The 22,478-nt window shown below is 45.2% G+C and overlaps 1 protein-coding gene across 7 annotated transcripts in view; it reads left to right on the forward strand.

The window, feature by feature from the left end:
- Positions 1-22,478, forward strand: part of c4h8orf34 (chromosome 4 C8orf34 homolog) — a 329,014-nt gene that overhangs the window by 203,218 nt on the left and 103,318 nt on the right. For all 7 annotated transcript variants that reach the window (XM_060824118.1, XM_060824114.1, XM_060824119.1 and 4 more), the window contains 2 exons: positions 1,754-1,911; positions 7,046-7,212. In XM_060824118.1, coding sequence (XP_060680101.1) covers positions 1,754-1,911; positions 7,046-7,212 — 325 coding nt within the window. The remainder of the gene's footprint in view (positions 1-1,753; positions 1,912-7,045; positions 7,213-22,478) is intronic.

Here is a 22,478-nt window from a genome sequence, read left to right on the forward strand (position 1 = left end):
AGTTTTTGGGCTCCTATCGAAGGAGGCATGAGCTGCCATTGGTAGGAGGTCGGGGAGGTTTACAAGAATGGTCCTGGGGATGAAGGGCTTATCATATGAGGAACAGCTGAGGAGTCTGGGTCTATACTCGATGGAATTTAGAAGTATGAGAGGTGAATCTTATTGAAACTTACAGAATATTGAGAGGCCTGGACAGCATAGACATGGAGAAGATGTTTCCACTAGTTGGAGTGACTGGGACCCAAGGACATAGCATCAAAGTGAATGGATAAACCTTTAGAACTGAGACAAGGAGGAATTTCTTCACTGAGAGAGTGGTGACTTTGTGGAACTCATTGCTGTAAAAAGCTGTGGAGGCCAAGTCATTGAGTGCATTTCAGACATAGTTGGCTAGGTTCTTGATTAGTAAGGGGGTCAAAGGTTACAGGAGAATGGCGTTGAGAAACATAGCCATGATCGAATGGTTGGGCAGACTCAATGAGCCAAATGGCCTAATTCAGCTCTTATATCTTATGGTAATATTATATATATTCGCAAAAATACCAGGTTAAATTAGGAAGAGATACCACACAAAGAAGTCACGTGTTCCCTCGAGTCTTAAAGATTATGGGGTGATCTGCTGTGATGACGAAGTTGATTAGATTGAGTAGATAAAGCAAAACCTTTTCTCTGGCAGTACACCGAACAAGAGAAAGAACTTTCAAGTTAGAGTTTGACCATTGACTGTGAAAGTGATGAGCTCTTCATCCTGTCATGATCTGCCATGGTGGGATTCAGACCCAGGTCCCCAGAATATTACCTGAGTTTCTGGATTAACAGGCTAGTATTTGTCATTGCCAACGTTGCTATTGTATCTATTTCTCACACCTCCTCTGACAGCACATTCCAGGCACTTACAATCCTCTGTGTAAAAAAAAACTTGATTCTCACATCTCCTTAAACCTTCTCCCTTTTACCTTAAACTTCCATTTCCTAGTAATTGAAATTTGTACCCTTGGAAAAAGACCCAGACTGTCTGTTGTATCCATATCTCTTGTAACTTTGTAAATTTCTATCAGGTTTCCCATCAGCTTCCGATGTTCACGTGCAAACAAACCAATCTCTGCTCAGAGCTAACACCCTCCAAACCAAGCAACATCCTGACAAACTGTTTGTGAAACCTCTCCCCCTCCTTCTGATAGTGCAGCGACCAGAACTGTTGATTTATTGGTGTCACATGTACTGAGATGCAGTGAAAAGTGTGGTTTTGCATGCTACACAGTCCATACAGGGTGGTGAATACAGAGTCCTCAGAGAAGGTGCAGAAAGAGAGAGGTCAGAATTAATATTTGAGAGCTTTGTTCAAAAGTCTGATAACAGCGGGGAAGAAGCTGTCCTTGAACCTGTTCATGTATGTATTCAAACTTTTATATCTTCTGCCTGATGGAAGAGAGAATAACTGAGGTGGGAGAGGTCTTTGATGATGTTGGTTGTTTTCCCAAGGCAATGGAGAGTGTAGGTGGAGGCAATGGATGGATTACATAATTGACTGTCATTACACAACTCTATAATATTCCAAATGTGGCCTAACTAAAGCTGCCAATTTTTATAGTCTATGCCCCGACCAATAAACACAAGTACACCATATACACCTTATCCACTTGTATTTTCACTCTCAGGGAATTGTGGACCTGTACGCCCTGATCCCTCTGAATGTTGATGCTACTAAGGGTTCAGCCATTTACTGTATAACATCTTAATCTTTTTATTTAAGGATCTACGGGCCTATGGTTCATCACTCGTCAGGCCGAGAGTGGTTGGAGAGTGGGTTGGCCGTGAGGAAACGGATGCCGATCCATTGGCTGCTGAGATGCTGCAACCCCCAGTACCCAGAGTTCAGGATGCACATGAAGACAGCCAAAGTCTGTCCAGGTAAACACAGCGAGTGCCCGGGAGGTGGGGTGGGGGTGGAGGGGGAGTTTGGGGGGAGGTCACACTGCCTTCTGTGCTGTTCTGAAGAAGAGTCTCAGAAAAACACAAAACAATTTTTGTTTTTTGTTTTTTGTTTCAGATTTCCGTCATCCGCAATTTCCGATTTTATGTTGATATGTCTTATAGCCCTTTCTGATTCCAATCTTATTACATCTTGAAACTGACACTACCTTATAGTCGTGATGCCAATAGGTATCATTAAATGTAACAAGCTACAATAGACTATGTACTAAACACAAATGTTTTCCAGCATTTTGATCATTTTGTGGACTTTTTTCTAGCATCTAGTCAAAATATTTCCGTGGTACATCACAACAGGAGGAAGTGAGGTCTGTGGATATTGGAGATTAGAGTTGAGAGTGTGGTGCTAGCAAATCACAGCAGGTCAGGCAGTATCTGAGGAGCAGGAGGGCTTTTTGCCCGAAACGTCGCTTCTCCTGCTCCTCTGATGCTGCTTGACCTGCTGTGCTTTTCCAGCAACACACACTCGACTCAAAACAGGAAGAGGCCATTCGGCCCCTCCAGCCTGTTCCACCAGTCAATGAGATCATGGCTGATCCATGACTTGACTCTGTACACCTGTCTCTGACCAATACCCCTGAGCAGCTTTGCTGAACAAACATATGTATCGGTCTCAGATTTTAAATTACCAACTGATCCAGCATCCACTGCTGTTTGTGAAAGAGAGTCCAAGCCTCTCCCACCCATTGTGTGTAGACATGCTCCCCTAACATCTCCCCTGAGTCATATACACTGATCAATACCAGCTGCATCTACCCATCACCTTCCCAGCTACCGTCCCCCCACCCCATCCCCATTTTCTTCACACAGGAGGTGGTGCATGGATGGACTGAGCTGCCAGAGGAGGTGGTGAAGGCTGGTACACTTACAGCATTTAAAAGGCATCTGGATGGGTATATGAATGGGAAGGAAGAAAGTGGAGACTGCAGATGGTGGACACCAGAGCCGAAAAGCGTGAAGGGCTTTTCTCTCCTGCTCCTCGGATGCTGCCTGTCCCGCTGTGCTTTTCCAGCGCCACATTTTTGGAATCTGACTGAGGATGTAAGGAATTTGAAGTGACTGGCCAATCAGGAGTATAAGACTGCTGCAGGCAGAGCCAGACCACATGGGGAGGTGGTTGTGGTTGAGGAGGTCAAACAGCTAACTCCCTGAGCACCCCTGCCCGAGTTGCTTTGTCAGCTCCACCATTTCAACTTCAGTCACTGTTCCTGACCTTCATTCCACTCGAAGTGGCAACGTTTGTTGCTAATACTCATCAGAGTTTAGAAGGATGAGGGGGGGATCTGATTGAAACATACAGAATACTGAATGGCCTGGACAGAGGGAGATGTTGGGAAGATGTTTCCATTGATAGGAGAGACTAGGACCCAAGGGCACAGATTTAGAGCAAAGGAGAACGGGGATAACGAGAAACTTCTTCATCCAGAGAGTGGGCAATCTATGGAATTCACTGCCACAGAAGGGTGTGGAGGCCAGGTCATTGAGTATATTTAAAACAGAGATAGATAGGTTCTTGATTGTCAAGGGGGTCAAAGGTTATGGGGAGAAAGTGGGAGAACGGGGTTGAAAAACCTATCAGCCAGGATCGAATGGCAAAGCGGACTCAATAGGCCGAAAGGCCTAATTTCTGCTCCTGTGAGATATGCTCTTATAGTCTTATGACTCATTGAATGTTAGATCAAACTCAAAGGACTGTACAGCATTTCTTCTGCGCCTGATGTTTATATTATGTACATCTTGGTGTGGCTAAGGAAGTCTGAATCAAGTAAACAGTGTAACATGAGTAAAGAAATATCGCCCTCAAACCTTTCAGATGTTTTCCAAAGTTTGAGAGAGAAGTTACTGTCTCTCTGTAAACACTTTCAAAAATATCACTTGATTGTGAAGGACACTTGACAGTGGCATAATGCAGACTCCATATATTCCCCAGGAAATAGTGACAGGCAGCACCGCTGGCTACTAATCTTGTGATATTATGCAATTATATTATGGGGTGGCACAATGGCTCAGTGGTTAGCACTGCTGCCTCACAGCGCCAGGGAACCCAGGTTTGATTCCAGCCTCGAGCAACAGTGTGCGCGGAATTTGCATGTTCTCCCCGTGTCTGCGTGGGTTTCCTCCAGGCGCTACATTTTCCTCCCACAGTCCAAAGGTGTGCAGGTTTGATGGATTGGCCATGCTAAATTAACCATAGTGTCCAGGGATGTGTAGTCAGGGGAAATATAGTGCCATAGGGTAGGGGAATGGATTTGGGTGGGATACTGCTCAGAGGGCCGGTGTAGCCAAATGGCCTGTTTCCACACTGTCGGGATTCTATGATTCATTCCAGCCTCGAGCGACTATCTGGGTCAAGTTTGCACATTCTCCCCGTGTCTGCGTGGGTTTCCCCTGGGCGCTCTGGTTTCCTTCCACAGTCCAAAGATGTGCAAGTTAGGTGAATGGGCCATGCTAAATTACTCCATAGTGACCAGGGATGTGCAGGTTAGGTGGATCAGCCATGGCAAATACAGGGATAAAGATAGGGACGACCTGGGCTGAATGGCCTGCTTCCACACTGTATTCAATTATTCCGTGATATCTCCAATACCATGTATTATTCTATTGAGAAGCTCAGATACTAGCCACTGGTTTACAATCTGACCACAAATCCTTCCTATGTGAGATGAAGGCATTATCAGTAATCTGTGGTGGAGGATGGTCCTTGGATAACTTTCATAATAAGATGTGGTTTATAACTTCTGAGTAACCTTATGTGGATGACACCCACTCTTAGGCATGTCACCGATTCCTAACCAGAGGTAGAGGAGGCATCTGTGTCTCTGCAAGAAAACGCTGCAAGTCATTCCTCACCTCGAGGCAACGTGACAGCATCAGACTGGGTGGAGCACAGCATTACTCAGCTATTAACCCTTTCAGAGCCAGGACTTTGCACATCAAGTCTATGTGAGTTTCTCCAACAGTGCCTTGAGGAGGTGGTGATGTGTTCTGCAAATTTATGCTGGAACAGAATGCTCCCAAACTCTGAGCCTTGGGCAGGGGGCTACATCAGAGCCTGATAATCTGTGGCTGTGGTGCGGGGTTCAGGGGTCAGAGGCGATGGGGCTAAGGAGAGGGAAGAGCTGGAGTGACACTGAGGCCAATGATTCCTTTCCCTGTTCCCGCTCCAGACTAACAGCCATTCCTGAGTTTTCGGCATCGTCATCACAGAGACATACAGTACCAAAACAGACCCTTCAGCCCAACCCATTCATGCTGACCAGATATCCTAACCTAATCTACTCCCATTTGCCAGCACTTGGCCCATATTCCTCATGGAGAAAGTGAGGACTGCACATACTGGAGATCAGAGCTGAAAATGTGTTGCTGGAAAAGCGCAGCAGGTCAGGCAGCATCCAAGGAGCAGGAGAATCGACGTTTCGGGCATAAGCCTGAAGACGGGCTCATGCCTGAAACGTCGAATCTCCTGTTCCTTGGATGCTGCCTGACCTGCTGCGCTTTTCCAGCAACCCATTTTCGGCTCATATTCCTCATGTCAAAAAGTGTGGCGCTGGAAAAGCACAACAGGTCAGGCAGCATCCGAGGAGCAGGAGAGTTGACGTTTCTTGTGCCATTCCTGATGAAGGGCTTATCCCCAAAGTATCGATTCTCCTGCTTCTCAGATGCTGCCTGACTTGCTGTGCTTTTTGACTCTGATCTCTAGCATCTGTAGTCCTCACTTTCTTCCTTCCTGTTTATACACCCATCCAGGTGCCTTTTAAATGTTGTACCAGCCTCCACCACTTCCTCTGGCAGCTCAGTCCATACGCGCACTAGCCTCTGGGTGAAAAGGTTGCCCCGAGGTCCCTTTTAAATCTTTCCCCTCTCGCCTTAATCCTGTACCCTCAAGTTTTGGACTCCCCTACACTGGGGAAAAGACCTTGGCTATTCACCCTATCAATCTAACGTTACGAGCAATCACTTGAAAGCTCAAATTTTGCTCAAACTTTAGTAATGTTTAATTTGTTTTAACTTGGAATGTTGTCTCCATGTTAACATTTTAAAGGTGACCAAAGTACCGGTTTCACTGTGCCCATTGCGGGTAATGCCCATCGGGTTGGTGAATCAGTGAGACACCTGCATGCCTTCAGTGAGGGGTTTGTTGTACCTCAAGAAGTGAAGAAGTGCACCTCAAAAACTGAACGGGCATCTCCCTGGCAACCATCCCACATTGCTTGGAATTTAGCTTCCCATGACCAGCTGACCACCGGGAGTAATGCCTCCTGCTGGCAATATAGGGAATCCTTCAGAGATAATCATGCAACTCTGGGAGATGGGTCGAAGGGAGTGGGGGTTGGCCTTCTTCAGAGTTTGCAGAAGCCCTACAGCATGGAAATAGGCCATTCAGCCCAACAAGTCCATTCTGACTCTCCAAAGGGCAGCCCAACCCCTTCCCCTATCCTTTCTATCCTGCAGTTCCCACAGCTAATCCACCTAGTCTGCACATTATGGGCAGTTTCCCATGGCCAACCCACCTAACCTGTACATCTTTGCACTGTGGAAGGAAACCAGAGCACCCGGAGGAAACCCACGCAGACACAGGGAGAATGTGCAAAGTCTCACCCGAGGCTGGAATTGAACCCAGGACCCTGGTACTGTGAAGCAGCAGTACTAACCACTGAGCCTCCATGCCATCCCTAAATTTTCATGGGGGGCGCGGTGCAGGATGTTTCTGACAAGCGGAGATGTTACCCCCTCAGTGAGTTCCCAGTACCTCACACTGGATGTCTCAGCTGGGCACTAAGTGTCAATAGCACACCCCAGGAAGTTGCTGCTAAACAACGTCAGGATTGGCTGAGCAGGTATCAGGAGACATGGCAAACTCCCACAGGCTTGGGTGAACCCCTGAGCCCACTGTCCAATCCTCATGGGCACTAGATCATTCCCACACATTCATTGAAACAACTCAGAAGTTTAATAAGTGATTCTCATGAGGCAGATAATTTGGATTATCTGTGACAGGGATTTCGTTCGATTGTTCAAACTTAACAAGCCTTTTTTCAAAATGTTCTTGCAGCCCGAGACTCGAGCAGAAGACTAAAGGCTTAAGGCAACAGCAGCAGCAGCACAAGAAACTTCTGGCTGCAATGTTGTCCCAGGAATCCTTTGACTCTGTGCCCAGCATTGCACCATCAGTGGCAGATGAAGACATTGAGGATGAGGACGATGCCATGGAGTTACTAGGTAAGGCGCTGAATGGTGAGATAGCAATGGGATTCAACAGCATCAAAACTCAGACTTTGTTGACTGTTGCTGGCCAGGCCTGTGTTTATCACCCATCCCTAATTGCCCAGAGGGCTTTTGAGAGTCAACCACATTGCTGTGGTCCTGGAGTTACATGTAGCATCAAGACCAGGTAAGGATGGCAGCTTCCTTCCTTAAAGAACATCAGGGAACCAGGTGGGTTTAACATGACAGTTGGAAATGGGTTTCATGGTCATCATTCGACTCTTAATCTCAGGTTTTTATTGAATTCAAATTCCACCACCTGCCATAGTGAGATTTAAACCTGCATTCCTCAGAATATTACCTGCGTCTCTGGATTAATAGTCTAGCGATAATACCACTAGACCATTGTCTCCCCTAAATACCTGACATAATTATCTCTAAAAAGGTGAGCTCCATCCCCCGCAATCTTACTTCTCTGTTAAAAACCCTATTGCATCCCAGCAGTATGGGGCAACCCCTCCTTGGTATAGCCTTCCGCATGCCACCTGTGGCCTTGGATACAGATCTTGTAAGAAATTTGAAATATTACGCTTGCATCTGGAAATGGAAAGTCCAGATTTGGACAAAGGTGTTTTCATCAGAACCCTTACAGAAATGGGGCATATTTAAGAGCCTTGGTAAAGGACAGGTCGTTCTGCTATAACACAACAGTTGTGTTCCATTGTAAGCTCTGTAAAACCACTACAGGAAACCATGCTGTAGAGGATCACTAATAGAAAATTTCTGTGGTCCTTCAGTAGAAATCTCGCTTTATCCAAACGTCATCCGCAATTTGTCAATCGCGTTATAGCCAATTCACATTAACAAAATGCACGTTAGACCAAACTGACCTGTAAAAAGCAGAGAGGAAGGTGGTTCAAAGTGACAGGAGGAGATGATTCCAGCATTGACAACTCCTGCAGTTCATGTACAAGTGTCACCATTTGCAGAATGTGATTCCGCACTGCGTTAGAAATTGTGTTGGGTGAGATTTTGATTGTTCGTTGTTGCTTTGCATTTTGAAGCTGTTTTGTGAACAGTTTGGAATGGAAGTGTTTTTAGTTACTGCAATTAGCATTTTAAACGGTGAATTCCCACCCTAATTCTTTTTTTTGCTATTTGAGAAAAATGAGGACTGTACAAGAAAGTGATGTGAAGTGTATCAGATTGTGGGGACAGTGGGTCAGATTTTCAAAAGGCAGTTGGGAGCCTGATGCCCCAGAAAAGTCTGGGTTTCCGTTGACATGCTGTAACTGCACTACATGCTCAGTGCTACTCTGAAATGCAATCCCCCGCTTGTAGCACCGGTCCATTCCAGGAGGGCGGGGGCATGGCCTACAGAGGGTGCATGTTGAAAACACAAAGAGGCAACATCTTGGAGGGAGAGCAGCATAAAGACACTCAAAAGTGGCCACGTGGAGACATCAAAGAAGATGCACACGTTCGTGAGAGATACTTTACCCATAAGACATTTCATTATGTAAAATTGGCAATGGATTCACGGTTATCATTAGACTCCTAATTCCAGATCTTTATTGAATGCATTGGCAGGATTCACACCTGGGTCCCCAGAGCGTTACCTAGGTCTCTGGATTAACAGTTCAGCAATAATAGCTGAATAATAGGCCATGACCTCTCCTTGTATGGGGTTAAAGTTTGCAAAATCGACATCATGACTCAATCCAGCTTTAGCTGGGCCTGGATATTGGGAGGCTACCGAACACATCCTGGGATGAAGGTTAGAATTGTCAGTGTAATAACAAGGTTAGCCTGATGTCTTAAGGTGAGGACTTAATGGATTCAGGAGGTAAGTGCCTAAATCTGAGAATTAGGTTGCTCATGAGAAACCTTCGCCATTTATTGTGTACAGGTCTGGTCACCACATCCAGGAGGACGTGGAAGCTTTGGAGAGGGTGCCATCACATTGCCTGGACTGGAGGGTATTAGCTTTGAAGGGAGATTGTAGAAATATGGTTTGTTTTCGCTTTAATAATGTTGAAGGATGAAGGGCTATAGTCATTTACAAAATTATGAGAGGCATGGATAGAATGGGGAGGTAGAGTCTCTCTTCCAAGTGGAAATATCAATTGCTAGGGGACAGAGGTTTAAGGTAAGGGGAGTCAGGTTTTTTTCCACACATGGTGGTAATTGTGAAGAACAGTCACTGGACCTGAAACGTTAGCTCTGCTTTCTCTCCTCGGAAGTTGCCAGACCTGCTAAGTTTGCTTAGCAATTTCTGCTTCTGTCCTAAGAAGATAACCTGGGTCACCTGGAGTAAGAGTCTGGTGATACTATTAATGGACCACCCCCTCCCCAAGATGGGATCCATTAACCTCTTCAAATATCTCAGCAACATGTACAAGGGTAGGCAGGCATGCACTTTTTAATGAATTTTGTCTGACCAATCAGGATGGAGCACCTTTATACACAGCTGATGAGTTTGGTGCTGAAGTGATGAACATAATGGCTGCTGTGCCCCTTCCTTTCTTAATCTCGATGATGGCCCATTTAAGTATTAATCAGAACATGCTTCAGCAATAATAGGCAGCAGCTGATGCTCATTGGAACATTTGGCACAATGTTAGCGTCCCTACCTCTGAACCAGGAGACTTAAGGTCCCGTCCTGCTTCAAAGTAAGATTTAAAAGGGACCTACGGGGCAACGTTTTCACACAGAGGGTGGTGGGTGGGTGGAATGAGCTGCCAGAGGAAGTGGTGGAGGCTGGTACAATTACAACATTTGAAAGGCATTTGGATGGGTACATGAATAGGAAGGGTGGAGAGGGATGTGGGCCAAGTGCTGGCAAATAGGATCAGATTTAAATAGGTTATCCGGTCAGCAGATTATTTTTGTAAAGGAGCTTCTAGCTTAATAGGTTTCAAGTTCTAAGGAGAAAGAAAGTAAGAGTACTTCCTGCTCTTTTATGTTGGAGATTTGCACTCTGGTAAACTTACATTTCTACCTCTTGAAGCAACTCTCGGTTTATCTTGAGTTAGCAACCCCTCCTTATTTAGTTAATAATGATGCTGCCAAAGTCACAATTACTTTTAGCAATAGCATAGTCAATTAAGGCGTCATTACTTCCATTAAAAACAGATACAACATTCATGGAATTCCCTTGAAGCAGAATATTTTCATTGACCAATTCACAGAATGTATCAATAATATTGCTGCCAATCATTTCAGTATTCAGAAGAAAGATTCATTAAAGAGAGTTTCAGTGATTTTATTACCAGAATTTAATTTTAGGCATTTCAAAAAAATAATCTAACAGAAATGAATAGGTATGTTTGTCAGGAATTTATTCAGTTTATATTTATTTAAAGGTTAATTTTGATTTTATAATGCTGTTGGGGCTGAGTAGAGATTGAATTAATCTCTGTGTAGACGCTGATAAAAATCCTTTGCAGCTCTGTAATGATCAACATATGAAGCACAGGGACCGCATTTCCTGTTGCTGGAAAGCATCCTTTGGGGCTTTTGATACGGTTAATAATACAGCAGTTCTCTAGGCTGCTGGCTGAGGCAAAGAGGATTCACTCCGATGTTGGGAAGCATCATTTATTATTGCCCTGAGTCCTCAAGGCAGTGGAGCCTCAGATTAAATGAAATGAAGCCAGTATTTATGAGTAGAGCACTTTTCTAACAAGGGGAAAGTTTCTGTCAGTACTCAGGGTAGTTGCATCAGGAAAACACTCGCTCTAGGAAGAGGAGCCAGCAAAACAGGTAATTACAGAGTGGACCAATGGTTATAAGTCACTCAACGGAGTTTCGAGGAATGGAGGGGGACGTGGGGCTGATTGGAAATTACAGAATACTAAGAGGCCTGGATAGAGAGGAGGTGGAGGACACTGATTAGAAGGAAAGACTCGGATTCGAGGGCACAGCTTCCGAGTGAAGGGTCAACCCTTTACAAAATGGATATCCCTTAAGGAGGCAGACACAGCGGACAGCTGAAACTGACACCCGGAAGCGGCAAGGACAGACCACTATAAATACCGGAAGAAACATCAAAGAAGCGCTTCGCAAGAGGCTCTAGAGCACTGATGATGTCTCCTAGCCAGGAGACGAAACGTTTGCAACAAAAACTTCCAGCTCGGCGAACAGAACCACAACAACGAGCACCCGAGCTACAAATCTTCGCACAAACCTTGAACACCATTCAGTTTACAAGATACAAGGTGTGATGCAAAAGATTGACTAACATCGATGATAAGCCGAGCTCTTTCCTTCTGGAACCTGAGGCCAAGGTTAGGTGGCAGGTCACTTTAAAAGGATGTTGGATCTGATTGGAATTTCAGAGGGTTGTGTCATGTGTGATTCCGTTCAACATTGAAATGGACTGCAGTGATGCAAACAGACAGCTCACCACCACAATCTTAAAGGCAACTACACACACTCTCACAGGCAATAAATGCTGCCTCATGTCCAAGGCATGAATAAAACAACGTTCCTTATATGATGTGTCAGGAACTAGGACATCTTTAACATGGGACTGCAACACTGCAAAGGAGGGTCGTGGGTTGCAAGTACAGAACTCTCAAACAATTAACGACATTTCGAAACATATTGGTCCCATGCCCAATGAAGTGAAGATTCAGCTGTGTCACACATTTCCAGGATCAATCTTAAACCCACAGCGTTTTGATCAATGATGTGGTCTTCGTGCAGATATTGAGCTTGTTAATGTAGGTCACCCTTTGCTTGAAATCGATAATAGTTACAACGGCTTAGGGAACCAAGACAGTCCAGACAAAATGTGTCAGACTTGTTTGTTGATTTGTTCCCACCTTATCCTGGGTCAAGCTGCAGGAAGCCAATTAAGGTAGTCCAGAAATCAATTCTTTCCTGGGTAAGTCAATTTTTGCCAGTGTTACACAGGTCCCCCGATGTGTCAGCAAATAAGCAAATCCAAACAGGCAGCTGGGCAGCAGGAAGTCTGAATTGTGTGTGAGATTTCAAGGCTTTTTATTGTTCCCTGCCAAGAACTGGCGATCGATGCACTCCAATGTCAGAAACCTGCCAAAACAGACTGGAGACTAATGTGTCAGGTGGTGCTGGGACTATCGCGTTGCTTTGCCTTTCAGTGATGCTTCAGCTTCAGCTTGTCCACCAACAGACACTGCGACACAGCAGAGAACACCGCTTCAGATCCAATTCCCATCGCTGGAACTGACCCGCTGTTCCCAATCTGTCCTCAGTCTCGGAACTGACCCGCTGTCCCCAATCTGGCCATTTTCTCTGGAACTGACCCGCTGTTCCCAATCTGTCCTCAGTCTCGGAACTGACCCGCTGTCCCCAATCTGGCCCTTTTCTCTGGAACTGACCTGCTGTTCCCAATCTGTCCCCAGTCTCTGGACCAGACCCGCGGTTCCCAATCTGTCCCCAGTCTCTGGAACTGACCTGCTGTTCCCAATCTGTCCCCAGTCTCTGGACCAGACCCGCGGTTCCCAATCTGTCCCCAGTCTCTGGAACTGACCCGCTGTTCCCAATCTGTCCCCACTCTCTGGAACTGAATCGCTGTCCCCAATCTGTCCCCAGTCTCTGGAACTGACCCGCTGTCCCCAATCTTTCCCCACTCTCTGGAAATGACCCGCTGTCCCCTGTCTCTGGAACTGACCGGCTGTCTCCAATGTATCCCCACTCTCTGGAACTGACCCGCTGTTCCCAATCTGTCCCCAGTCTCTGGAACTGACCCACTGTTCCCAATCTGTCCCCAGTCTCTGGAACTGACCAGCTGTTCCCAATCTATCCCCAGTCTCTGGAACTGACCCACTGTCCACAATCTGTCCCCACTCTCTGGAACTGACCCGGTGTCCCCAATCTGTCCCCAGTCTCTGGAACTGACCCGTTGTCCCAAATCTGTCCCCAGTCACTGGAACTGACCCGCTGTCCCCAATCTGTCCCCAGTCACTGGAACAGACCCACTGTTCCCAATCTGTCCCCAGTCACTGGAACTGACCCACTGTTCCCAATCTGTCCCCAGTCACTGGAACTGACCCACTGTTCCCAATCTGTCCCCAGTCACTGGAACTGACCCACTGTTCCCAATCTATCCTCAGTTTCTGGAACTGACCCGCTGTTCCCAATCTGTCCCCAGTCTCTGGAACTGACCCGCTGTTCCCTATCTTGTGAGAAGGTCGATAATCATGTAAAATTATTCCGGAAGGTGAGCTGCTGTACCTGGCTGTGGAAAGTGTTCAAATTCCAGTTGACATGACTGTAATAATGTAAAGAGATTGAACTGAGTGCAGACATGATTCCTTTACATTCTTACCAGTTCCTGACGAAGGGCTTTAGCCTGAAATGTTGATTTTCCTGCTCCTCGGATGCTGCTGACCTGCTGTGCTTTTCCAGCACCACACTCTTGACTCTTACCAGTTCTGTACTGTGTACTTTACCTACTTTAGTGGAAGAGGCAGATCGTACATTGACAATTCCCTGTTTAAAAAGGGGCTTCGCAGAAATAAGACCATAAGAAATAGGAACAGGAGGAGGCCATTCCACCCCTCGAGCCTGCTCCACCATTCTGTAGGATCATTGTTGATCCAATGTCCCTCACATCCACTGTCCTGCCCCTTTCCCCGTAACCCTTGACTCCCCGACTCATCAGCAATCTCCCTATCTCAGCCTTAAATACACACAAAGTCTCTGCTCCCACACCTCTCTGTGGCAAGAGGTTCCAAAGACCCTCAACCCTCTGAGAGAGGCAATTGCTCCTCATCTCAGTCTTAGATTGTTGCCTCTTTACTCATGTTCTCTAAAGTGCTGAGTGATCTTTCCTTTGTTTCTCGGGATCTGATTTTATTTTTTCTGTGCTTCTTCAGTGCAGCTTATTTACTGGCAGAAACTTCTGACAGCAATATTTATCATTGCCCCAACAGTAGCATGCACTTAGGATTAGGCTTTATATGCAATTTCATATCATCTGTCTAAAAAAGATTCCTTTTAAATAATCAACTAAATCATCTTATTTCAAAATGTTGTGATTTGAGGTCATTATGACATAGTTTAGTTTAAACATGCCATTCTTAAGATCAAAGATGTCATGTTGACAAAACATGAAAGATCATAAGCTGTTTAAAATAACTGTAACTTTTTGTTTAATTTTAAAATGGACTTTGTTGGATAAAGTAGCCACTGGAGATTATACAATCCAAAAGTTGGCTACAAGTCTAGAATTTTCAGAAGACAAAGCTGAACGATGTCTTGTGAAATTGTGTGGAATCCTGGTAATAAATATCTATAACTCTCTTTAGTCAGCCTTTGTTCTGAATATTGAAATGATCAGTAGCAATGCTATAGTAGAGTGGACGCTGCAACAGAGTGAGATGGTGAAGTCACAGACCTCCCATCTCCCACCTTGAACTGATAACAAGCGTTTTTAAATCTTGTGTTACCTGAAAGGAATATTCAAACCTTTTACCCAGTTTTCTTGCCTTGTGTGACAGACTGGGAGTTGACTCAGACTTTTAATAAACAAACCCTTCTTTATTTGGTTCTATAAGTGCTAATACTCAATATATAACACACATTTGTTACAACATTTGCTTCTCCATCTAACTTTAACTCACTTCATTTAACTTCACTTTAACTTTAACTTGATTCACATTTAATTCTAACTGTAACTCAATAGGTTTAACATGAAACAATTATGACCTCGATCTGAATGAAGTGGCCAAATTTGCTCTCGGCGTAGATCTTGTCTTGGGGGTCTTTGTCTTCTCTGAAGATAACATCAGGGCATGTGCTTCTCAAATGGTGGTCTCTTTGGTCACTCCTGAGAAATCCTTTGTGTTGCTAATTTTTATCCCAAAACGTACTCATCCTCCCAGAAATCTCTCTGACACTCAGCCAGACACTCAGATTGTTCAATGCCAGCCAATGGGGTTTACCGGTAAACAACTCCCAAATGTTTATACCAAGCCATAAGCTGCCATTTCCATGCTCCATATAAGGTAATATGGTATGTCTAACAGACCACCGTAAAACCTCCTTTACAGGTGTTTGACTATAACGTGCGTTTCATTAATGTGAATTCGCTATAACACGCTTGACGATTTGGGGACACTGTTTCTAAAGCGCAAACTTTTAAAGTATGTAATTGTTATAACGCGTTTCCAGCCCCATTAGTTTAAATGGTGCTGCTATACACCATAACTGTCTTATAACTCGGGATTGTATGAGAACAGGCCTACCACACTGTTGCAGAACTGACTGTATTTGGTCAAGACAGGAAACTGAAGTTCACAACTTACAGGACAGGTCCCAATAGGTCCTGGCTGCAGTTTTAACTGAGGTCAAAGTTGAAACTAGCTTGACCAAAGTTCCCAGCATACTCAATTGTAACTCTTAACCAACTTCATTACTATTTCTGCTGCTGGCCACTTGACCACACTTGTAATACTTGAGAATGTGTTTCATAGCCCCACCTATTTCCAAAGGTCAACAAATTGTCCTTGAGCAGAGAGAGAGAGAGGGAAGTTAATTGATAGGTTGAAACTGATTCCTGAGTGTGCCTGTCATATCACCAAAATCCTTCTAGTCTTTGAAACATTTCTAATTATCCATTTCTGAGGCCTTACCTCAATCTGTTCAGAATCTAATGTGTTGGTAACATCATGGTCAAGTTCAGGCTCATGACAAGCCTGCCTCAAATCTGAGTTTGCTTTTAACATCAGAACAGAGGACAGGAAGCAGCACTCTAGGCTAACAGCCTGCTTCAAGTCCATGTCTCCTTAAAACGTAACTTCCAGAAAGAATCCGACATTTGCCTTTGGGAAATCTATGCGAAGCATTTTGCTACGTTGCCAGAAAGTTTTAGAATAATTTTTATGACTGGAATCCCCTGATCATTTCACTCATGTGTAAAGGCATTGCCACTGGACTTTGATTCACATGATGCAATGTCTCTGCACTTTGTTTTAATCCATTCCTCGTTGTGAAGGTATTTTCGTTTGTTTTTGTTTCCTTGTTTGTATGTGTGAAGTTGAGAAGACCACCTTAGCTCTGAATTAATACCTTTCATTTAAAAATGAGACAGAATTTCCTTTGAGAGTCATTTTCTTAAGAGTTGATTTCAAAAAATGGGGGTTTGGAAAGCACTTTACAGCATTTTCGAAACATGCTGTTTAGAGAGAGAAGCTGAGGACAATATTCGTCCAATCTGCCTCTGACCCTCTCTGTAACAAAATGTACAACTAACCCTTTACTCTATGCTAACAGAAACTATACTGTGAGATAAAGGTGCACAGGTAAAATTAATGTCAGCTTGTGTACTGGAATAATCATGAGTGATTTAAATCTATTTCTAGACTGGAAAATCCTGGAAGATGAGTTCATTGTGATTTAGGAGCATTTCCATAGAGCAGTACAATGTAAAGCCAACAAAACCACCAGCTACTTCCAATCTGGTAGTGGGTCATTAGATAGGATGAATTAATGACTTCATAGTAAAGGTGCCACAGCGATCATAGCATGATTGAACTTCAGATTCAGACAGACAGAGAACAATATGTCTAAGACAGTGAATTCAGCTTTTTAAAAATGGCAAAGTTAAGATTATGAAGATGGAGCTGACAAAGGTGAACTGGGATATTAGGTTAAGACAAAAGTGAGGACTGCAGATGCTGGAGATCAGAGCTGAAAATGTGTTGCTGGAAAAGCGCAGCAGGTCAGGCGGCATCCACAGAACAGGAGAATCGACGTGAAGGGCTCATGCCCGAAATGTCGATTCTCCTGTTCCTTGGATGCTGCCTGACCTGCTGCGCTTTTCCAGCAACACGTTTTCAGTATTAGGTTAAGGCATAGACCAATAGAGGTGCAATGGCAAACATTAAAGGATATATTTCATAATTTAGTGCAGAGGTATATTCCAGTTGAAAAGAATGATTTTAACAGGAGGATACAAGTGAGTAACTCAGAAAGTTAGAGATAATATCAAATGAAAGAAACAGCCAGCAACTTTATGAAGCCGAACGAAGAGACCTACGGGTGCAGGTGCTTAGTTCCTTGGAAGTGGAATTGCAGGTAGACAGGATGGTGAACAAGGTATTTGATTCGAGAGTGTGGTGCTGGAAAAGCACAGCAGGGCAGGCAGCATCTGAAGAGCAGGATGTTGCCAGGGTTGAATAGTTTGAGCTTTTGGAAGAGGCTGAACAGGCTGAGGCTTTATTCCCTGGAGCATCAGAGGCTCAGGGGGTGACCGTACAGAGGTTTATAAAATCATGAGGGGCATGGGTAGGGTAAATAGCCAAGATTTTGTCCCCAGCACAGGGGAGTCCAAAACTAGAGAGCATAGGTTTAATGTGAGAGGGAAAAGATTTAAAAGAGACCCGAGGGACAACATTTTCATGCAGAGGGTGATGCGTCTATAGAATGAGCTGCCAGAGGAAGTGATGGAGGCTGGTACAATTGCAACATTTAAAAGGCATCTGGATGGGTATATGAAGAGGAAGGTTTAAAGGGATATGGTCCAAATACTGGCACATGTGACTAGATTAATTTAGGATATCTGGTCAGCATGGACGAGTTGGACAACACTCAAGAAGCTTGACACAATCCAGGAGAGATCTTGCTGCTCAGTTGGCTCCCATCCATTGCCTTCAGCATTGACTCACTTCACCACTGATGCAGGCACTGTGTACTATCCGCAACATGAAATGGTGTAACTCTCTAAGCTTCCTTCAACAGAATCATCCAAGCACACAAAGTCCATCACCTTGAAGGAAAAGGACAACATCACTTAGCAAGTTCCTTTCCAAGCATGCTGAATTGGCAATACATTGTGTTCCTTCACTGTCACTGGGACAAATGCCTGCAAATCTCTATCTCTGAGAACTGTGGGTATTGCTAGACTGCAAAGACTGAAGAGTCGGGTCCAGAGGGTCTCTGTCGGGTTTCTCAACCTGAAATGTTAGCTCTGCTTTCACTCCAGAGATGCTGGCAGAACCGCTGAATTTTCCCAGCAATTCCTGTTTATCGTTTCTGATTTCCACCATCTGCAGTTCTGTTTTTTTTGGCAAAGACTGGACCTGTTCAAGGGAGCAGATCAGCACCTTCTGCAGTGCAATCGAGAATGGGCAATAACTACTGGCCTCCATCAGCAGCACTCTCATCCTCTCAATGAAAGAGAGGAGGTAAGGAAAGTGGGCGGCATGGTGGCACAGTGGTTAGCACTGCTGCTTCACAGCGCCAGAGACCCGGGTTCAGTTCCCGCCTCAGGCGACTGTGTGGAGTTTGCACGTTCTCCCCGTGTCTGCGTGGGTTTCCTCCGGGTGCTCCGGTTTCCTCCCACAGTCCAAAGATATGCGGGTCAGGTGAATTGGCCATGCTAAATTGCCCATAGTGTTGGGTAAGAGGTAAATGTAGAGGTATGGGTGGGTTGCACTTCGGCGGGTCGGTGTGGACTTGTTGGGCCGAAGGGCCTGTTTCCACACTGTAAGTAATCTAATCTAATCTATATCAACAAGCCTTGTGACAGAGACTGGGAACTGCTCGTTGGTAATGACTGATAATCTGTTGCATTGTTGATTTCTAGGATGTTGATCTCTCATGCATAGGGATTGTATATGCACCTTCCATAGCCATGTGTGTGAGCGGGTTGTGATAAATGTCCTGTCTCTGTGCTGCATGTACAATATTTGACAAGAACCGGGCAGAGGTGTAGATGAATGTTTCCGATCTAACAGACTGGAAAACAACTTGAAGTAATCTCTTGTAGTAATGAGTGTAATCCTTAGCAGCAAGGAAGGTTACTCATGGAATTCTGTTCAGGACAAAAGGTTTTAGCCAGATCGAACCAGCTCTAATTCTAAAGGTGAACACAGAAATTGCTGGAAAAGCTCAGCAGGTCTGGCAGCATCTGTGGAGAGAAAACAGAGAAAATTCTAACCCAATTCTGAAGAAGGGTCTCTGGGCCCGAACTGTTGACTCTGTTTTCACTCTCCAGATGCTGCCAGACCTGAACTGAATTGAAACAAAAGCAGAAGTTGCTGGAGAAGCTCAGCAGGTCTGGTAGCATCTGTGGAGAGAAGTCAGAGTTAGCGTTTCGGATTGAGTGACCCTCCCTCAGAACAGAACTGAATTGAATTAGCTTTATTGTCACATGAGTACAGTAAAAAGTTTACAAGTCTCTGCTTACGGCACCATCGTAGTACAAAGGTATCTAAGTACAGATTGTTGAGTAACTAGGCGTTGTGGGGAAAATCACCAGCCTCGGAGTCAGAGTCAGGGTTCAATAACAGAGTTTATTGTACAAGGAAATCCCGGAGCTCCGGGGAGAGAGAAACACCAACAGCACAGTGGTCAGCTGCAAGTCTTCTCTCAACCCGGAGCACATGTCAAGATTCTTTTATACATGTAGTATTATAATAGGTCAGTGATGAGGTTATTGTCTCTGTAACATGGTTTGTTTATTGTAACCATTGCAGAATTGTTGATAGTTTCAGTGCGGTCATTGTCAGTTCCAGCGCAGCCATTGTCAACTTCAACGTCTGCACAGAAGTCCATTGCTGTAGTAATGGGCGCTAATCGCTCTTCCTAAGAAAGACGATTACCGCAGCCCTGATTATTAACACTTTGTATTGAGTCCATATCAAACAGTTAGTGTTTCTATCAAAGGTGTTGGTGGACCCAGACACTTTGATGGGCAGTATGCATTACTCGTGTATTCTCTCCCCCACCCACCTTACATTAATCAACCATGTTATGAGTGCATTGTGCTGGCATACCGGTGGCCCCAAGCAGTGTCTGTGTTTGCTCTGCTGTCTCTTTCCATATTGTGGTCCAGCGGCCATCTTGTGTGTCCATGTGCCTAGTGTCATCCTGCCCAGTGCCATCTCCCTCTTCATAGGTACTTTGCCTCCTCCATCGTCAAACCCTAACCACCTGACACCTGGAGGAAGAACGCCTCATATTCCCCCTTGGGACCCTGCAACCACACAGGATCAATGTGGACTTCACCAGTTTCTTCATTTCCCCTGTCCCCACATTATCCCAATTCCAAGCCTCCACCTCAGCACTGCCCTCTTGACCTGTCCAACACCTTCCCCATCTATCCACCCCACATCCTCTCCGACCTATCACTTCCTCCCCCACCTTCACCTACCTATCTCCCTCTCAGCTACCATCCCCCCCCCAACCCCACCCCCTCCCATTAATCTCTCAGCCTCCCCCGGCACACAAGCCTCATTCCTGATGAAGAGCGTTGGTTCTCTTGCTCCTCGGATGCTGCCTGACCAGCTGTGCGTTTCCAGTGCCACACTCTTAACCAGGTACAGAACCTTGAGTACAAATTCTGAGGAGAAAATGTGGACAAGTGAAGTCCAGCATTACAGATCTCCAAAAGTACAGAATAACAGTAATAACTTGGAAAAACAAAGAAATAAAAAGTTTGGAATAACAATCCTTTCACAAAGTATGATTTTTTTAAGAAAACTGTATGAAGGAGCGATTAGTCCCTTTGGGGGGAGGATTCTGACGATGACAAAGGAGATCCAGGCCGACACTGATAGAAACATTCCTGCAGCGATTTCTGTTTTTGTTTCCGATCCTCATCATCCACAGTGCTTTGGGTTTATTCAAAGTTTGGGAGAAGATTTGTAGCTCGGGTGCTCGTTGTTGTGGTTCTGTGCGCTGAGCTGGGAATTTTTGTTGCAGATGTTTCATCCCCTGTCTAGGTGACATCCTCAGTGCTTGGGAGCCTCCTGTGAAGCGCTTCTGTCATGTTTCCTTCGGCATTTATAGTGGCTTGTCTCTGCCGCTTCCGGTTGTCAGTTGCTGTCCGCTGCAGTGGCCGGTCTATTGGATCCAGGTCGATGTGTTTGTTGATAGAATCTGTGGATGAGTGCCATGCCTCTAGGAATTCCCTGGCTGTTCTCTGTTTGGCTTGCGCTATAATAGTAGTGTTGTCCCAGTCGAATTCATGTTGTTTGTCGTCTGTGTGTGTGGCTACTAAGGATGGGTTTATTCCTGTTTTATAGAGACGCTGTTGCGTCCATGACCTGTCTGTGGTGACAGTGAACAGCCAATGGTTCACAGTCCACACCACCAATCACTCTGCACACTTTATAATTGAACACCTTGTACAAAATATAGAAAAAAACTCCGGCGAGCAAAAACCTTGCTTTATTTTACGATATATACCAGGATCAGTATTCAAACCAAGTTCTTTGAAGATAATAAGCATTGGCAGCAGCAGTAATTGGCTCATAATATTTCTTTTCTCAGCGTGAAAATTTAATTTCTGCAGAGACCTGATAAAAGACAGAGGAGCAACACCTACAAGGGGTGACATAGCTATGAAGAGCATCAACTGAACAATAAACAAAACTAAAGAACTGCAGACGCTGGAAATCAGAAACAAAAACAGGAATTGCTGCAGAAGCTCTACAGGTCTGGCAGCATCTGTGGAAAGAAAGCAGAGTTAACGTTTCAAATCTAGTGACCCTTCCTCTGATTTGGTAGTAATTAGGAAACGGTTGGTATATATGCGAGAGAAGAGGAGGGGGGAGGTGTTGAAGATAGAGCCCAGAGAGAGAGAGAAAGAGCTGGGCAAGCAAATTTCCGAAGAAGGGTCACTCGACCCGATATGTTAACTCTGCTTTCTCTCTCCACCAATGCTGCCAGACCTGCCGAGCTTTTCCAGCAACTTCTGTTTTAGTTCGGCCAAACAAAAGAATGGGTAAAGGTCGTCCCAGGAGGATGAATAGCTGCCAATGGGGACCATGACAATGGGTTGTTTGTGGCAGCTGTCCATGTGATGTCAAGGCCTGGTGTGTGGGGGTTAGGGTAAGGAGATGGGAGAAGGTGCTCAGGCCCTAAAATGATTGAACTCAGTATTGAGTTCAAAAGGTAGGCAGAGTTCCCAAAAGGTGCTGTTCTTCACTGGAGTACTGCCTGAGACAGAACTGCTGGCCAGGGAATAAGGTGGTGTGTTCAAATGGCAGGAAACCAGAAACTCAGGGTCAGTTTTGCCAACAGAGCACCCAATGTTCTGCAAAGCGGTCACCCAGTCTGCACCTTCATCATCCCATTGTAGAGTCGACCACACTGTGAGCAGCTAAGGCAGTAGTCTAGATTGAGCAAAGTGCAGGTAAAGCACTGCTACACCTGGGAAGGTGTGTCTGGGGCCTTGGATAGTGAGGAGGGAGGAAGTAAATAGGCCGGTGTTAGACCATCTGCAGTTGCAGCGGAAGGTGCCGTGGAGCTGTGGGGGGTTAGTGGTGGTGGTTGGGATGATG

Source organism: Hemiscyllium ocellatum, chromosome 4 (genome assembly GCF_020745735.1).
Source record: "Hemiscyllium ocellatum isolate sHemOce1 chromosome 4, sHemOce1.pat.X.cur, whole genome shotgun sequence".
Lineage (NCBI taxonomy): Eukaryota > Metazoa > Chordata > Chondrichthyes > Orectolobiformes > Hemiscylliidae > Hemiscyllium > Hemiscyllium ocellatum.